This window comes from Scyliorhinus torazame, chromosome 20, assembly GCF_047496885.1.
Source record: "Scyliorhinus torazame isolate Kashiwa2021f chromosome 20, sScyTor2.1, whole genome shotgun sequence".
NCBI lineage: Eukaryota > Metazoa > Chordata > Chondrichthyes > Carcharhiniformes > Scyliorhinidae > Scyliorhinus > Scyliorhinus torazame.
Window position 1 is genome coordinate 26,119,307 of NC_092726.1, and position 18,319 is coordinate 26,137,625.

Genomic DNA, 18,319 nt, shown 5'->3' on the forward strand with positions numbered 1-18,319 from the left:
CCCTCCACACTGTCCCCATCAAACACTCCCAGGACAGGTACAGCACGGGGTTAGATACAGAGTAAAGCTCCCTCGATACTGTCCCCATCAAATATTCCCAGGACAGGTACAGCACGGGGTGAGATACAGAGTAAAGCTCCCTCCACACTGTCCCCATCAAACACTCCCAGGACAGGTACAGCACGGGGTGAGATACAGAGTAAAGCTCCCTCGATACTGTCCCCATCAAACACTCCCAGGACAGGTACAGCACGGGGTTAGATACAGAGTATAGCTCCCTCTACACTGTCCCCATCAAACACCCCCAGGTCAGGTACAGCACGGGGTTAGATACAGAGTAAAGCTCCCTCTACACTGTCCCCATCAAACACTCCCAGGACAGGTACAGCACGGGGTTAGATACAGAGTAAAGCTCCCTCTACACTGCCCCTAATCTTTACAAGTGCTCCCTCTGTTCGGCAAGTGTGATTTCTCTTATATTTACATTTTCCACAGCAACTCTATCTTAGCTATGAGGAGAGGTTGAATAAACTCGGTTTGTTCTCACTGGAACGACGGAGGTTGAGTGGCGACCTGATAGAGGTCTACAAAATTATGAAGGACATAGAGAGAGTGGATAGTCAGAGCCTTTCCCCAGGGTAGAGGGGTCAATTACTAGGGGGCATAGGTTTAAGGTGAGAGGGGCAAGGTTTAGAGGAGATGTACGAGGTAAGTTTTTTTACACAGAGGGTAGAGGGTGCCTGGAACTCGCTACCGGAGGAGGTGGTGGAAGCAGGGACGATAGTGACATTTAAGGGGCATCTTGACAAATACATGAATAGGATGGGAATAGAGGGATACGGACCCAGGAAGTGTAGAAGATTGTAGTTTAGTCGGGCAGCATGGTCGGCACGGGCTTGGAGGGCCGAAGGGCCTGTTCCTGTGCTGTACATTTCTTTGTTCTTTGTTTGTCCAGGCCCTGATGTTGACCCAAGGTCAGATTTGGATTAGCGGCTCACAGGTAATATGAGATTACAAAGTAAAAGCAGCAGTTTTGGGTTGGGAGAACAAAACAAAAACAAAAAAAAGAGTCCTTTTTAAAATGAACGTTAGTAACGGAGGAGACACTTTCGCATCTCACCGACCAGAAGGAAGATCATTTGCTTCACCTCCAGTTCGAAACGCGCTCGAGTATAAAAACTGGCAAGTCGTGCTGCAGTTGTGTAGAACCTTGGTAAGGCCGCACTTGGAATATCGCGCACAATTCTGGTCGCCACACCACCAGAAGGATGTGGAGGATTTGGAGAGGGTGCAGAGGTTTACCAGGATGTTGTCTGGTCTGGAGGGTGTTAGCTATGTGGAGAGGCTGAATAGACTCGGAATGTTTTCATTAGAAAGACGGAGGTTGAGGGGTGACCTGATAGAGGTCTACAAGATTATGAGGGGCATGGATAGAGTGGATGGGCAGGCACTCTTTCCCAGGGTGGAGGGGTCACTCACCAGGGGGCATAGGTTTAAGGTCAGTGGGGCAAAGTTTAGAGGAGATGTGCGAGGCAGGTTTTTTTTACACAGAGGGTGGTGAGAGCCTGGAACGCGTTGCCAGGGGAGGTTGCGGAAGCAGATACATTAACGGTGATCAAAAGACATCTTTTTTTAATATAAATTTAGAGTGCCCAATTCATTTTTTCCAATTATGGGGCAATTTAGCGTGGCCAAACCGCCTACCCTGCATATCTATGGGTTGTGGGAGCAGAACCCACGCAAACACAGGGAGAATGTGCAAACCTGGGACCTCGGTGCCGTGACAAAAGGTATCTTGCCAAATGCATGGATAGGATGAGTATAGAGGAATACGGCACAAGGAAGTGCTGAGGGTTTTGGCCAAGGGTGGTATCATGACCGGGACAGTCTTGGAGGGCCGAAGGGCCTGTTCCTGTGCTGTATCGTTCTTTGATCTTCAGCTAACACATTCCGAGAGCTCAAGTGTAAAAGCTCGAGTACGCCAGGAATACAGTCCCGAAGACAATCCCAATTTTCCCGCCGCGAGCTTCCTTACCGTGTCGTGGTGAAGTATTGCCCCCCAACGTTTAGTGTTATCCAATCGGTACACATGCTCGACTTGGCTTCCATCTCCTTATCATGTGCCTCCGGGTCTGCCAAAATGGGGAGGTGAAAGTTCAGACATTAGGAGCCGATTCTCTTACAAGGCACTGTTTGGGCAGGCACCATAAGGCGGAACCATCCCACTTCCGAGCTCGTCATTCCGATCAAGACGTTTCTTGATAATAGGTTTAGTTAGAGCATTGCATACATCTGCTGTTACTCCTTCCAAACCCCCCCCCTCCCCCAATCCCCGGTCTCTCTCTTCATGCCAGTAAAATAAAACAAACAAATTAAACAGACGGACCATCCCTAAATGGACGGCGGTCTCTCTTTCTACATGCTCAAGACACTTAATCAAAGAATGCCCTTCACCAGTCTATCCCAACAACAAAATTAACATGCTATGTTGCCACAGCGTTAAAACCAATTAAATGTGTGCACTATGGCTTCATAAATTATATTATTGAACTTATCCGAGGATCCAATTTTACAAAAAGGGCACAAAGTTTCTAACGCATGGTCTAACTCATTCAGAGGCACTCACCTATAAATGTCTCGCCTTCAGACACATACAGTACATCATCATCTCTGCTCAGGAACAAAAAGAAGAGTAAATTGTTAATACAATATTTAGTGTCTGAAATAGCCTAATATTGGATAAAACTGGACAGAGCTGATATCTGAACTACCACCTTCGAGAGTTCGACCAGCTTGAGGCGTCAGAGGGCAGAGTTTCATTTCGATAGCCACTTTCACATCCACGGGAGACAGAAGACACTGTTATCATAAAATTTACAGTGCAGAAGGAGGCCATTCAGCCCATCGAGTCTGCACCGGCTCTCTAAAAGATCACCCGACCCAACCGCACACCTCCACCCTATCCCCATAACCCGGTAACCCCATCCAACACTAAGGGCAATTTTGGACACTAAGGGCAATTTATCATGGCCAATCCACCTAACCTGCACATCTTTGGATTGTGGGAGGTAACCGGAACACCCGGAGGAAACCCACGCACACACGGGGAGAACGTGCAGACTCCGCACAGATAGTGACCCAAGCCACGAATCGAACCTGGGACACTGGAGCTGTGAAGCAATTGTGCTCACCACCATGCTACCGTGCTGCCCTTGCTGTTGTTTGGAAGCCAACCACAGCAAGACTCCCATTATAGCAATGGGCTCGATAATACACAGCATTGTATAGGCCAGGCCATTTTCACTGGGGCACTTAGGGATGGGTAACAAAGCTCATTCCCCAGCCCCCCCCCCCACCCCCGCCAAACAAGTGACACTCAAGCCCAGTGAGTCTGCTGGTGGTATACTGCACACCAGTCCGCTTCCATCCACCCAATTCACCTCAGCATCTCTTTCTATCCCCTCCTCTCTCCTATACTCGTCTACGTTCTTTCAAAGCACCAGTTTCACCTCAAACATCTCCTGCCCTGCCGAGTTTCACATTTTCTTGGGAGAAAAGAAATTTCCCGATTCGATTCATTAATGGTCATATTATCCTGTGTGTGTGTGCGCGTGGAGGGGGGGGGGGGATATCCAGTGCGTCCTACACTGAAAAGTCCGGATTTGATCTCCACTGAGAGTGTGCTGACTTTATATTAGAACTAGGAGCAGGAGTGGGCCATTAGCCCCTCAATTCTGCTCCACTATTCTATACGATCATGGCTGATTTCATCCCCACCTTCCGTTCCGCTCCCCGTAACCCTACATCCCACCTACTAATTAAAAACCTTATCGCCTCCTTAAGTTTGTTTCGTGTTCCAGTGTCCACTGCTCTCTGGGTTGGAGGATTCCACAGATTCAGCATCCTTTCGGTGAAGTAATCCCTCCTCATTTCTGTTTTAACTCTCTCCCCCTTTAGCCTAAAACTCTGGCCTCTCGTTCTAGAATGTCCAACAAAGAGAAACACCCAATCTGCGTCGACCCTGCCAATCCCCCTTAGCGTCGTCTGTCTCAATTTGATCTCCCCCCATTCTTCTAAACTCTAGAGTGTATAGGCCTAAACTGCTCAATCTCTCTTTGACTTATCCCTCAAATCACCAGTGGGTTAATGATTTTGGAAAATGTGCTCGATCACCCCCTCCAGCATTGCGTTTGGCCACAGGCCTGAAGCGGTGGCAACGGGTAGCGGAGAAATCCGTCGATGGAATTGGCTGGTTAGAAACTCACCGAATGAGCGCGATGTCGTCGATGAGGCCGCCCTTTCCATTGTAGAGGTTAACCGCCTTGATGTTCAACTTATTGCTCGCGACTGACAGCAAGTCCGACAGTGCGCCGTACACAGCAACGACCTGCCCAGAGAGTGGTGGGGGAGGGGAAGAGAGAAAACAGAGCGAGAAGGTGACCGGGGGCACTGCATGCAGGCCGCAATGCAGCAACCGACAGGGTGCACAGCAAGATCCCGTGCTGAGAAACCATCGGGTCCTCCAGTTTCGGCTGGAAGTGTGCGATCTCCCACATCCCTGCCTACCCCCGGATAAAAACAACAAGATTCCGTCAAGGGATTTGTCTCCTGCAAGCTCCCACAAACCCGAACGTGGAAATCAGAGGGAATCCTGGGAACACGTCCCTTCTGAAATTAATTAACAAATCCACCTTTCAGATTGCAACGCGATCAAAAGCTTCATTCAGACCCACATGAACTCACGCCAGAAAATTAACTTGCCAACATGAAAGGTCACATCTGACTGCAAGGGTCAGTCCTTTACTCCCTGACCCCCAGGGTCAGTCCTTTACTCCCTGACCCCCAGGCTCAGTCCTTTATACCCTGACCCCCAGGATCAGTCCTTTACCCCCTGACCCCCAGGATCAGTCCTTTACCCTCTGACCCCCAGGCTCGGTCCTTTACCCCTTGACCCCCAGGGTCAGTCCTTTACTCCCTGACCCCCAGGCTCAGTCCTTTATACCCTGACCCCCAGGATCAGTCCTTTACCCCCTGACCCCCAGGATCAGTCCTTTACCCCACGACTCCCAGGCTCGGTCCTTTACCCCCTGACCCCCAGGCTCTGTCCTTTACCCCCTGACACAGTCCTTTACCGCCTGACCTCCAAGCTCAGTCCTTTACTCCCTGACCCCCAGGCTCAGTCCTTTATCCTCTGACCCCCAGGCTCAGTCCTTTACCCTCTGACCCTCCAGGCTCGATCCTTTACCCCCTGACCCCCAGGCTCAGTCCTTTACTCCCTGACCCCCAGGCTCAGTCCTTTATCCTCTGACCACCAGGCTCAGTCCTTTACTCCCTGACCCCCAGGCTCAGTCCTTTACTCCCTGACCCCCAGGCTCAGTCCTTTACTCCCTGACCCCCAGGCTCAATCCTTTACCCCCTGACCCCCAGGCTCAGTCCTTTACTCCCTGACCCTCAGGCTCAGTCCATTACCCCCTGACCCCCAGGCTCAGTCCTTTACCCCCTGACCCTCAGGCTCAGTCCATTACTCCCTGACCCCCAGGCTCAGTCCATTACCCCCTGACCCGAACCTTTACCCCCTGACCCCCCAGACTCAGTCCATTACCCCCTGACCCCAGCCTCAGTCCTTTACCCCCTGACCCCCCAGGCTCAGTCCATTGCCCCCTGACCCCCAGGTTCAGTCATTTACCCTCTGACCCCCAGGCTCAGTCCTTTACCCTGACCCCCAGGCTCAGTCCTTTACCCCCTGGCCCCCAGGCTCAGTCCTTTACCCCCTGACCCCCAAGGCTCAGTCCTTTACCACCTGACCCCAGCCTCAGTCCTTTACCCCCTGACCTCAGGCTCAGTCCTTTACCCCATGACCCCCAGGCTCAGTCCGTTACCCCCTGACCTCAGGCTCAGTCCTTTACCCCCTGACCTCAGGCTCAGTCCTTTACTCCCTGACCCCCAGGCTCAGTCCTTTACCCCCTGACCCCCAGGCTCAGTCCTTTACCCCCTGAGCCTCAGGCTCAGTCCTTTACCCCTTGACCCCCAGGTTCTGTCTTTTACCCCTTGACACCCAGGCTCAGTCTTTAACCCCTGACCCCCAGGTTCAGTCCTATACCCCTAGGCTCAGTCCTTTACCCCCTGACCCCCAGGCTCAGTCCTTTACCCCCTGACCCCCAGGTTCAGTCTCTTACCCTCTGACCCCCAGGTTCAGTCCTTTACCCTATGACCCCCAGGCTCAGTCCTTTACCCCCTGACCCCCAGGCTCAGTCCTTTACCCCCTGACCCCCAGGCTCAGTCCTTTACTCCCTGACCCCCAGGCTCAGTCCTTTACTCCCTGACCCCCAGGCTCAGTCCTTTACCCCCTGACCCCCAGGCTCAGTCCTTTACTCCCTGACCCCCAGACTCAGTCCTTTACCACCTGACCCCCAGGCTCAGTCCTTTACCCCCTGACCCTCAGGCTCAGTCCTTTACCCCTTGACCCCCAGGTTCTGTCTTTTACCCCCTGACCCCCGGGTTCAGTCTTTTACCCCCTGACCCCCCGGGTTCAGTCCTTTACCCCGACCCCCAGGTTCAGTCCTTTACCCCCTGACCCCCAGGCTCAGTCCTTTACCCCCTGACCCCCAGGTTCAGTCCTTTACTCCCTGACCCCCAGGCTCAGTCCTTTACTCCCTGACCCCCAGGCTCAGTCCTTTACTCCCTGACCCCCAGGCTCAGTCCTTTACTCCCTGACCCCCAGGCTCAGTCCTTTACCCCCTGACCCTCAGGCTCAGTCCTTTACCCCTTGACCCCCAGGTTCTGTCTTTTACCCCCTGACCCCCGGGTTCAGTCCTTTACCCCGACCCCCAGGTTCAGTCCTTTACCCCCTGACCCCCAGGCTCAGTCCTTTACCCCCTGACCCCCAGGTTCAGTCTTTTACCCTCTGACCCCCAGGTTCAGTCCTTTACCCTCTGACCCCCAGGCTCAGTCCTTTACCCCTTGACCCCCAGGTTCTGTCTTTTACCCTCTGACCCCCAGGTTCTGTCTTTTACCCTCTGACCCCCAGGCTCAGTCCTTTCCCCCCTGACCCCCCCAGGCTCAGTCTTTCACCCCCTGACCCCTGGCCTCACCTTCCCGTCCCGGTGACTCCCGTTCACGAACAGCGTCACCCGCCGCATCCCCGATAACCACTGGGACTGGGACCGGAATCCGCCGCTGGGGCCCGCCCCTGTTCGACAGCTGTTTCAGCCAATGGGAGAGCGGCTCTGCCTTGAGTGTCAGCAGGACTGACCAATCAGCAGCCGCTAAGGCAAGGGCGGGGCCGCGGGGCCGGATGTCCCACACCCTCTGATTCACAGCGGAATGGACCAATAAGCGAACGGAATTAATTAGAGTGACAGGGTAACTAACCAATAAACAAGAATGTAACGGGATGACGATGAGGGCGGGGCGTGTTACGCATAAGATTGACAACGCGGCCAGCCAATCAACGTGCAGGATCCCGGGGCGTCACCGAAAACTGACCAATGGGGAAGGAAACGAGGGATGAGTCACTGCCCCCTGGAATGCCCATTTAGAGCTCGGTATAGAACGGAACCGACCAATCAGTAAGGAGCAGACGCGGTGATGTCAGGTTTGATTGACAGCTAGAATCCCCAATCACAATGGAGGGTAGAAGTGGCCAATCGACATGCGCGAGAGAGGTGATTCCTCCCCTGCTGGAGGGAGGAATTACCGCCCCCTGCTGGAGGGAGGAATCACTGCCCCCTGCTGGAGGGAGGAATCACTGCCCCCTGCTGGAGGGAGGAATCACCGCCCCCTGCTGAAGGGAGGAATCACTGCCCCCTGTGGGAGGGGAGGTTTCACTGCTCCCTGCTGGACGGAGGAATCACTGTCCCCTGCTGGAGGGAAGGAATCACTGCTCCCTGCTGGAGGGGAGGAATCACTGCCCCCTGCTGAATGGGAGGAATCACTGCCCCCTGTTGGAGGGGAGGTTTCACTGCCCCCTGCTGGAGGGAGGAATCACTGCTCCCTGTTGGAGGGGAGGTTTCACTGCCCCCTGTCGGAGGGGAGGTTTCACTGCTCCCTGCTGGAGGGGAGGAATCACTGCCCCCTGCTGGAGGGGAGGAATCACTGCCCCCTGCTGAATGGGAGGAATCACTGCCCCCTGTTGGAGGGGAGGTTTCACTGCCCCCTGCTGGAGGGAGGAATCACTGCTCCCTGTTGGAGGGGAGGTTTCACTGCCCCCTGTCGGAGGGGAGGTTTCACTGCTCCCTGCTGGAGGGAGGAATCACCGTCCCCTGATGGAGGGGAGGAATCATCGCCCCTGTTTGAGGGAGGAATCACTGCCGCTTGCTGGAGGGGAGGTTTCACTGCTCCTCGCTGGAGAGGAGGTGCTGCTGCCCCCTGTTGGAGGGGCAGAATCACCACTCCCTGCTGGATGCCCTTGTACGAACGGGATATGGTGCTCGACTGATCGATCGATGTTCCAACGCGCCACAGTAAAAAACCTCACCGACCTCCTCAGAAGACAAACAGGGGACACAACTGACAGAGTACCCTTCGTCGTCCAGTACTTCCCCGGAACGGAGAAACTACAACATCTTCTTCGCAGCCTTCAACATGTCATCGATGACGATGAACATCTTGCCAAGGTCATCCTCACACCCCCACTACTTGCCTTCAAACAACCGCGCAACCTCAAACAAACCATTGTTTGCAGAAAACTACCCAACCTTCAGAACAGTGACCACGACACCACACAACCCTGTCATGGCAATCTCTGCAAGACGTGCCAGATCATCGACATGGATACCACCATTACATGTGAGAGCACTACCCACCAGGTACGCGGTACATACTCGTGCGACTCGGCCAACGTTGTCTACCTCATACGCTGCAGGAAAGGATGTCCCGAAGCGTGGTACATTGGCGAGACCATGCAGACGCTGCGACAACGGATGAACGGACATCGCGCGACAATCACCAGGCAGGAATGTTCCCTTCCAGTCGGGGAACACTTCAGCAGTCAAGGGCATTCAGCCTCTGATCTCCGGGTAAGCGTTCTCCAAGGCGGCCTTCGGGACGCGCGACAACGCAGAATCGCCGAGCAGAAACTTATAGCCAAGTTCCGCACACATGAATGCGGCCTCAACCGGGACCTGGGATTCATGTCGCATTACATTCATCCCCCACCATCTGGCCTGCAAAATCCTACCCACTGTCCTGGCTTGACACAATTCACACCTCTTTAACCTGGGGTTACCCCATCTCTGGATCTGTAAAAACCTAATTACCTGCAAATGCTCGCATTCAAAGTATCGTCTTGCATCTTTCACTTGGTCTACTTGTATGTTTCTGGAACCCACCTCTTCATTCACCTGAGGAAGGAGCAGCGCTCCGAAAGCTAGTGATTCGAAACAAACCTGTTGGACTTTAACCTGGTGTTGTAAGAGTTCTTACCCTGCTGGAGAGCAGGGGCAGGATTTTTTTTTTATACCCCCAGCTGCCCCCACCCTCTCTACCCCCCACACCCCACCCTCTCTACCCCCACCCTCTCTACCCCCCACCACCCCACCCTGTCTACCCCCCACCACCCCGTCTCTGTCTACCCCCCACCACCCCACCCTCTCTACCCACCACCACCCCACCCTCTCTACCCCCACCCTGTCTACCCCCCACCACCCCACCCTGTCTACCCACCACCACCCCACCCTCTCTACCCCCCACCACCCCACCCTCTCTACCCCCCACCCTCTCTACCCACCACCACCCCACCCTCTCTACCCCCACCCTGTCTACCCCCCACCACCCCACCCTGTCTACCCACCACCACCCCACCCTCTCTACCCCCCACCACCCCACCCTCTCTACCCCCCACCCTCTCTACCCCCCACCACCCCACCCTGTCTACCCCCCACCACCCCACCCTGTCTACCCCCCACCACCCCACCCTCTCTACCCCCCACCACCCCACCCTCTCTACCCCCACCACCCCACCCTCTCTACCCCCCACCACCCCCACCCTGTCTACCCCCCACCACCCCCACCCTGTCTACCCACCACCACCCCACCCTGTCTACCCCCCACCACCCCACCCTCTCTACCCCCACCCTCTCTACCCCCCACCACCCCACCCTGTCTACCCCCCACCACCCCACCCTCTCTACCCCCACCACCCCACCCTCTCTACCCCCCACCACCCCCACCCTGTCTACCCCCCACCACCCCCACCCTGTCTACCCCCCACCACCCCCACCCTGTCTACCCCTCACCACCCCACCCTCTCTACCCCCACCCTCTCTACCCCCCACCACCCCCACCCTCTCTACCCCCACCCTCTCTACCCCCCACCACCCCACCCTGTCTACCCCCCACCACCCCCACCCTGTCTACCCCCCACCACCCCCACCCTGTCTACCCCCCACCACCCCACCCTGTCTACCCCCCACCACCCCACCCTCTCTACCCCCACCCTCTCTACCCCCCACCACCCCACCCTGTCTACCCCCCACCACCCCCACCCTGTCTACCCCCCACCACCCCACCCTGTCTACCCCCCACCACCCCACCCTCTCTACCCCCACCCTCTCTACCCCCCACCACCCCCACCCTCTCTACCCCCACCCTCTCTACCCCCCACCACCCCACCCTGTCTACCACCCACCACCCCCACCCTGTCTACCCCCCACCACCCCACCCTGTCTACCCCCCACCACCCCACCCTCTCTACCCCCACCCTCTCTACCCCCCACCACCCCCACCCTCTCTACCCCCACCCTCTCTACCCCCCACCACCCCACCCTGTCTACCACCCACCACCCCCACCCTGTCTACCCCCCACCCTCTCTACCCCCACCCTCTCTACCCTCCACCACCCCACCCTCTCTACCCCCACCACCCCACCCTCTCTACCCTCCACCACCCCACCCTCTCTACCCCCCACCACCCCACCCTCTCTACCCCCACCCCCTCTACCTCCCACCACCCCACCCTCTCTACCCCCCACCACCCCACCCTCTCTACCCCCACCCCCTCTACCCCCCACCACCCCACCCTCTCTACCCCCACCCTCTCTACCCCCCACCACCCCACCCTCTCTACCCCCACCCTCTCTAGACCCCTCACCGCCCGTGCCCTCTGTCGGGGGGCAGGATTCTTTCATCTTCCGCGCCGAAATCGCGCTCGGCGCAGGAGCGACCGGAGAATCGCCGCCATTCGCACGTGTGCAATCGACCCGGCACTGGTTGGGGGCAGTTGGAAAAGGCCCCCCGCCCCCCGCCGGCGAATCTCCGCGCTCGACAGGCCGAGTCCCGCCAGAGTGGTTCCACCTGGCGGGAACTCGGAATCGCGGCTGGTGTGGGCGTCATGGTGGGGGGGGGGGGGGGGTGTTGGGGAGGGGCCTCAATGGCGGGACATCGCGATCTGGGAACGACCTATCTCCTCCGACCGGGCCCGCTGTGTGGCTCCGCCGTGTCGGCGCCGTCCGCGCCGATGTGGGCCGCCGCCTGCCTGCTAGGCCGCAGGTCTGTCCCGCGGGGCTCCGCCGGCAGCCAGAGCTGCAGGCCGCACGGCGGGAGCCCCCCGGAGAACGGGGAGTCCCCTCGGACCTTCGAGGAAAAAGTCCGGAGTGATTCTCGCCCGTTCTCCGGCGGGCGCGGGGGACTCGGTCGCCCAGAGGGGGAATCCCGCCCCAGATGTCAGGAAAGGTTGAAAAATTGGGTTTTGGTGACCTGAGCAGAGAGAAAGTTGGTCAGCAATGGGGAACAGGCCGATATCTCCTTCACCACCAAGGAGTTGATTCCCGTGATATTGAAATATTTTACACAGGGATTGGGGGAATGTGAGAGGAGGGAAGAGGACAGAATCGGAGTATGAGGCACAGTAATGTTGCAGGAGGCGAGACAAGTTAAATTTGAGATGACTTCCAGCCTGGATCACCGGGCGAGCAGAATGATAGGCCTCCCTCATCCACATCCATCTTCAGAACGCAGCATTATCGGGTTTATACAATAGGTGGCCACTAAGGGGAGCTATTTCCTCACTGAACGAGCTGACTTCAAATACACTTGACTTTTAAAATTCCCCGCTTTGGTCCAATTCTATCCATGGTGTCATCCCTCCCTATCTCCATTGCTTCCCCCCCTCCATTCCTCCTGTTTCCACCTCTCATCCTTCACCGCCAGCCCTCGCCCCTTCGCTCTAACTCTTCCCGTTATTTCGTCTCTCTCTCTGACTCTCAACGTACCTTTTCACAAGCCTGTTGTAACCTCGAGGCGTGGATTGTGAGAGGAGAGACTCCAGTGTTCGTTCCACCGCGTGACGGACTGGGAATATCGGGGCTGGTCCGGTGGGCAGAGAAGTGGCGAATGCAATTCAACCTGGGAAAGGGGGAGGTACCGGATTTGGGGACGCCGAAGGAGGCAAAGGATTGCACGATGAATGGTCAGATGTGGAAAGTACAGAGGACCAGAGGGACCTTGGGGTACATGTCCATCGATCCCTGAAGGCAGCAGGACAGGTAGGTAAGATGGTTAAGAAGGCTGATGGGATACTTGCCTTTATTAGCCGAGGTATAGACTATAAGAGCGGGGAGGCTATGACTGAGCTGTATAAAACGCTGGTTAGGTCACAGCTAGAGTACTGGGTGCAGTTCTCGTCGCCACTCTATCGGAAGAATGTGATTGCACTAGAGAGGGTGCAGAGGGGATTCACCAGGATGTTGCCTGGGCTGGAGCGTTTCAGCTATGGAGAGAGGCTGGTTAGGCTGGGGTTGTTTTCCTTGGAGCAGAGAAGGCTGAGGGGGGACCTGATTGAGGTGGACAACATTATGAGGGACACAAGTTTAAAGTTAAGGGGCAGGAGATTGAGGGGATTTGGGGAAAAACCTTTTCACCCAGAAGGTGGTGGGAACCTGGAACTCGCTGCCTGAAAGGGTGGTTAAGCAACATTTGAGATGTATTTCGATATTTATTTGCGCCTCCAGGGTGATGGGCCCAGTGTTGGAAAATGGGATTAGTGTCGTCAGACATTCCTGGGAACGACGGGCCGAATAGCCTCCTTTGCGCTGTGAACGTCCCTGTGTATCTGAAGAGGGAATCTCCCCTGCTCTGACCATGGTGAGCGTTGGAAAGCTTTCACACTCCCCCCCGCCCCCCCCCTTCCCGGAGACATTTACTCATTGACTGACGGCCTCGGTGGGCTCACTCTGTGCCAAAAACGATCAGCCACTGACTTTGGCTGTTACGGTGCCAAAATGCCCAGAATGCCACGAGAAGCAAGGAGCTGACAATCGGAAACACTTAACAAGGAGACGTAAATATTGCAAATTTTCAAATCATTTTATTTGTCACAGAATAAATAATGCATCCCATAATTTACTAAACCCGTATTTTAAAATATATTTGTGCGTATATATATATATATTTATTTATAAAGTACTTTCCTTCCAAAGGAAATTAGCAGGTAGTTCTCTTATAACAGAGAGCAAGTCACATTTTCCATTGTGTTTCGAGAGGGGGCTGTGAGGCGAGAGTCCGGGGTGATTCTCATCGTTTCAGCGACTTTAGCCTGAGGTGGGCTCCGCCTGGCTTGGGAGCCACCCTCTCGAACGCAGTCAGTGCAGCAAGGTAGAGAAACGCACGTCCCAGTGAGTCTCACATGGTGGCAGCGTTTACCCCAGCTCAGGACGGTTCTGGCTCAGAGAACAAACAAACAAACAAACAAACATCGGCAGGCGCCCGGCATCCATTCCGCGATGGGAAGAGCAGCACTTGGGCGGGATAATCTCCGGGAGGGTATCATCACGGGATGGTTCCCGGTGAGCTGACTCCTATAAACCGGCAGGGCGGCACGCGCCAAGAGGTGGTGCGTACGGCGTCAACTCAACTCGCAGATTTCGATCAAACAGGCCTCCTTGTCAGACGGCAGGGAATGAATTGTCCCGCTCATTCCCAATGGGAATGTCAGCATGCTGGGATTGAAGTCAACAGCTCCTGCAACAGTGAAGTACTCAGATGGCCACCTGGCGGACGAGATGTGCTGCAGTTCTGTCTCTTATGAGTGGAGAAGGCTGGTACAGAGTTCGCGTCGCGTGTCGTTAACCGGCCTAGTGGCTCAACAGGAGGGTCACCAAAGTGGGCGGTGAGGCACGCCATTTTCCCGGTCATTAGAGTTGAGGAGGGGGGGGTGAAAGAGGACTGCTGGGAGGAGCGGCGACCTGCGTTTTGTCCCCCCCACCCCCACCCAACCCGAAATGCAAAAACCCGGCCTGTTGGCTTTAGCGACAGAGGACCTCGGTCTCGAACTGTAGCAGTTGCCCCATGAAGCCCAGGTTGGGCGAGATGACTCCACGGCGCTGCTTGACAAAGTCGAAGGCTTCTTCCAGGCCCACCCGCTGTGTTCGGATGAGATATGCCAGGCAGATGGTGGCGGACCGAGAGATGCCAGCCTGGCAGTGAACCAAGACCCGTCCGCCATTGTTCTTCACTGAATCTAATAGGGGGCAAATCCAAGGAGGAAAATCTCATTAATATGTGGCAAACATGGGCATCATTCACATCCTAAACATTGGGGCAACTGGTGGGGCAGTGGCCATGTCACTGGGCTGGTTCCCTGGCTAATACCCAGAAGACAGGCGTCAGATCTCCTTGGGGAATAGGCTGGTTTAGCACAGTGGGCTAAACAGCCGTCTTGCAATGCAGAACAATGCCAGCAGCACGGTTCAATTCCCGTGCCAGCCTCCCCGAACAGGCGCCGGAATGTGGCGACTAGGGGCTTTTCACAGTAACTTCATTGAAGCCAACTTGTGACAATGAGCGATTATTGTTTAAATTCAATTAATAAAATATGATGGAGGTCGTGAAACTCTCACTGATTGTCGTAAAAACCCATCTGGTTCATGAATGCCTCTTTCGGGAAGGATTTTTTTCTTTTTAAATTTAGCGTACCCAATTACACTTTTCCAATGAAGGGGCAATTTAGCGCGGCCAATCCACCTACCCTGCACATCTTTTTGGGTTGTGGGAGTGAGACCCACGCAGACACGGGGAGAATGTGCAAACTCCACACGGGCAGTGACCCGGGGCCGGATCGAACCCGGGTCCTCGGCAGAATGAGGCAGCAGTGCTAACCTCTGCGCCACCTTGCCCCGCCCTTATCAGGAGGAAATTGTTACGTGGAAAGTAATAATATAATAATAATAATCGCTTATTGTCACAAGTAGGATTCAATGAAGTTACTCTGAAAAGCCCCTAGTCGCCACATTCCAGCGCCTGTTCGAGGAGGCCGGGTACGGGAATGAGGGACATGGATAGGTAGAAATGTTTCTCTTTTGGGGAGGGGGGCACAGATTTAAGGGAAGGAGCAGGAGGCTGAGAGGGGATTTGAGGAGGAGCTCTTTCGCCCAGAGGATGATGGGAACTCACAGCCCGAAAGGGTGGTCAAGGCAGGAACTCTCACAACTATTAAGAAGCGTTTAGATGAGCACTTGTCTCCCCGATCGGGAAACCTGGTGCCTGATGGATGGCCGGGAGCTGAAGGGAAGGTTGAAGGGAAGAAAAAAACCGCTCACTCACCAATGAAATCAATAGCTTCGCAAAACCAGGCGCTGATGTCAGCCATGTGACTGTCCTCCACTGGGATGCACTTGTACTGGAAGATCCCCTCGAAACAGTTGGGGCAGTTGGAGGACACGTTGAGGAGCGCCGTTATTCCCAGCGACTGCAGAGTCTCTTTCCGGGAGGAGTGCAGGGCGCTGCCAAGGTAGAGGAAAGGCAGAATCTCCACGGGACCGCCCTGGAAAGAATCCAAACACATTGCTCCCGCGTTAGGACAGATCAAAACGACAAGAGTTTAATGAAAGCTGTAGTGATTATCGTGGCCAACTGTGCTCCCTGCCTACCCCCCTCCCCCCCTCCGCACATGAATCGAGAGCTCTGACTCCCCTCTGGGCTCCTCACCTGATCGTATAGCGGTGTGCCCCTGGCGACCAACGTGGGCATGGTGCCCGTCTGTGGGCAACAGCTGAGGTCCTCGGTGCACATCTCGGGGAAGAGGGAATGAAAGGTCTCGTAGCCTCCTGCGAGAGAGAGAGAGAAGGTTAATAAACAGAATTGCACCAAGTATACCATCAAGTCAGGCCCAGGGGGAGGGCTGAGAGATGGCATTCACTGGAAAGTTTGACCCACGTAATCAGATCTTGGTGGGTAGACTCTAGATTAAGCTGACTGCCCGTGAGCAAGCACTTTCGCCTGCAGAGCAAGTAGTTTTTCTTAAATCAGAGCGTGCCTCTCATATAATCGTTTGGATCTGTTTTCGAGGGGTAGGCGGAATTAAGTCTTACCTTTCAAGAAACAGAGCTGCACTCTGCTGGTGTCCAGCTCAGCATTGAGGGTGTGGAGGACCAGCCTGGCTGTGTTGTCCCGACCGAGGGCGGCCAAGCAGGGGCTCCTCTCGTCGAAGACCACCACCTTCCGGTAGCGGCTGCAGCTCAGGGCGGCGCGGAGACTCTGCTCGGGCAGGATGCAGTCCAGGGCGATGGCTCCTTTCGACCGCCGCTTCACGATGGTGTTACAGTACACGTTGCGCGACCCCCGGATGTGGGAGACATTGAAACTCAAGAAAGGGCGACAGTCCAGCAGGAGGATTTCTTCGACCAGCAGCTTCACCAAGTGGCAACAGTCCACCTCCAGCGATTCGGCGGTCACCATATTGCAACGAGTGGCACGACTTGCAATAGCAGATGAACAAAATCTTCTCTTTCACTTTATCCTGTGACGATCTCCCTCTCTCAAGTTGACAACCGAGAAGGTAGTCCCTGTTTCTGTTCCCAAAAAAAAAGTGACGTTTTTGAATACAATTGTCATCAAATCCCATTCCCAACAATTATATTCAAGTCAACTTTCTGGTCCTTGAAGAATTTACTGATTCGATTCCGGTTACGGGTAAAATGATCTTTCCGGGTGGCACAGTGGGTTAGCACTGCTGCCTCACGGCGCCGAGGACCCGGGTCCGATCCCGGCCCCGGGTCGCTGTCCGTGAGGAGTTTGCACATTCTCCCCCCCGTGTCTGCGAGGGTCTCGCCCCCACAACCCAAAAAGATGCGCAGGGTAGGTGAATTGGCCGCGCTAAATTGCCCCTTAATTGGGGGAAAAAAAAGAATTGGGTATTCTAAATCTATTTTTTAAAAGTAATCGTACAGAATAAAAACACAGAACATTTAAAAATTCAATTTGATTCCAGCACATTGCAGTAATACTGAAATTAAACTCAGCTGAAAATAAAGTTAAATTAAATTATAATATAAGCAATTTAAGATAACTTTACGAATATTATTTTAAAAAACATAGAGATTTAAATTTGATCCCAAACGTTTGAATTAAACTTAACTCTCTGTCCGGCATATTTTCGTTTAAAAAGCAGCTTTAAAAAGATTTTCATTTCAGATTCAAGTTTGACTTCACCGTCAACAAGCCTCTTTGTAATTCATGGTTATAAATGAAGTGACTGCAAAATAGAGAGTTCAATGGGTCTTTGAGAGTGTAAGCGAGTTAAGTTGCGACCTGGCGAATACTTACGGTCAGTGCTGAGGGAGGAATGCACAGTTGGAGCTTAAATCCACTTGAATCCTTTTAGTTTCTTTGTGAGGAAGCTGCCTCTTGTCATTTTATACTGTCGGAGCCGGAACCCTTGCTGGTAGCTGCCTTATTAGGTCATTGACATCACAGGGTCACGCTCCCCCTCTTCTCTCCAAACAAGAAAGCATTTCGTCACTGCCCGTGGGCCCAGGAAACACCATTCAAACACCCCCCCCCCCCCCCCCCCCCCTCCCGTCCCGGCTAATGACGTGGTAGGGATTGTGGGAGGCGTGGCCCACAGGCGACACCGGCCTTGAAGCATTTTTTTTGTCACATTTGGGTGCTGGGTAAAGCCCCCAGTGAATGTTGCCAAGAGGGTTTGCCCCTGTCCCTCCTCTCCCCTCCTTCTCTGACTGGCCGGGGTACGGAGGGGAATTTACTGGTAACACCCTCTGCTCGGTGTTCGACAACATGGGGGGGGGGGGGGGTGGACGATTCAGCCCATCCATTGTCTAAACCATTGTCTCAATCCCACCTACTCACCTCCCCTCAGCACCCCCCACCTCGATTCCCCAGAGACACTAATATCCTGTCATAAACTCATAGGGCTTGATTCTCCGATTTCCAGGCTATTTCCGGAGGATACTTGACGTTTCTACGTCAAAAATATCGACGGCGCCCCAGCACCGACCCTCCGGTAAGGGGGTACCAGGCGCAGAACAAAAATGGCCGGAGGATTGCCTGTGGCGGTCAACAGGGTCGTGCGCGGACCCGACCTGCCA

At 54.7% G+C, this 18,319-nt stretch overlaps 2 protein-coding genes across 3 annotated transcripts in view; both read right to left on the minus strand.

The window, feature by feature from the left end:
- The window catches only part of LOC140397002 (BTB/POZ domain-containing protein KCTD9), a 36,360-nt gene extending 29,183 nt beyond the window's left edge, over positions 1-7,177 (minus strand). For both annotated transcript variants that reach the window (XM_072486027.1, XM_072486026.1), the window contains exons 1-4: positions 7,092-7,177; positions 4,266-4,387; positions 2,627-2,670; positions 2,036-2,132 (exon numbers count right to left, since the gene is read on the minus strand). In XM_072486027.1, coding sequence (XP_072342128.1) covers positions 2,036-2,132; positions 2,627-2,670; positions 4,266-4,387; positions 7,092-7,139 — 311 coding nt within the window. In that variant the 5' untranslated portion in view covers positions 7,140-7,177. The remainder of the gene's footprint in view (positions 1-2,035; positions 2,133-2,626; positions 2,671-4,265; positions 4,388-7,091) is intronic.
- Positions 7,178-13,270: 6,093 nt separating this feature from the next.
- On the minus strand, positions 13,271-17,654 carry LOC140397003 (dual specificity protein phosphatase 1-A-like). Its single transcript, XM_072486028.1, has 5 exons — positions 17,538-17,654; positions 16,304-16,783; positions 15,921-16,039; positions 15,537-15,756; positions 13,271-14,454 (listed from the first exon to the last, which is right to left on the minus strand). Exons 2-5 carry the CDS (start codon positions 16,668-16,670, stop codon positions 14,240-14,242), a joined length of 921 nt encoding a protein of 306 aa, XP_072342129.1. The 5' UTR covers positions 16,671-16,783; positions 17,538-17,654; the 3' UTR covers positions 13,271-14,239.
- Between the last annotated feature and the right edge of the window lie 665 nt (positions 17,655-18,319).

Bases quoted from the DNA above. Each gene is read 5' to 3' on its own strand.
- LOC140397003 (XM_072486028.1), bottom strand. From the start codon at position 16,670: ATGGTGACCGCCGAATCGCTGGAGGTGGACTGTTGCCACTTGGTGAAG. The intron at 15,757-15,920 runs GTGAGGAGCCCA...GATTCTTTCCAG, and splicing joins GCACACCGCTATACGATCAG to GGCGGTCCCGTGGAGATTCT. The intron at 14,455-15,536 runs GTGAGTGAGCGG...GCCCCCTATTAG, and splicing joins CGAAGCTATTGATTTCATTG to ATTCAGTGAAGAACAATGGC.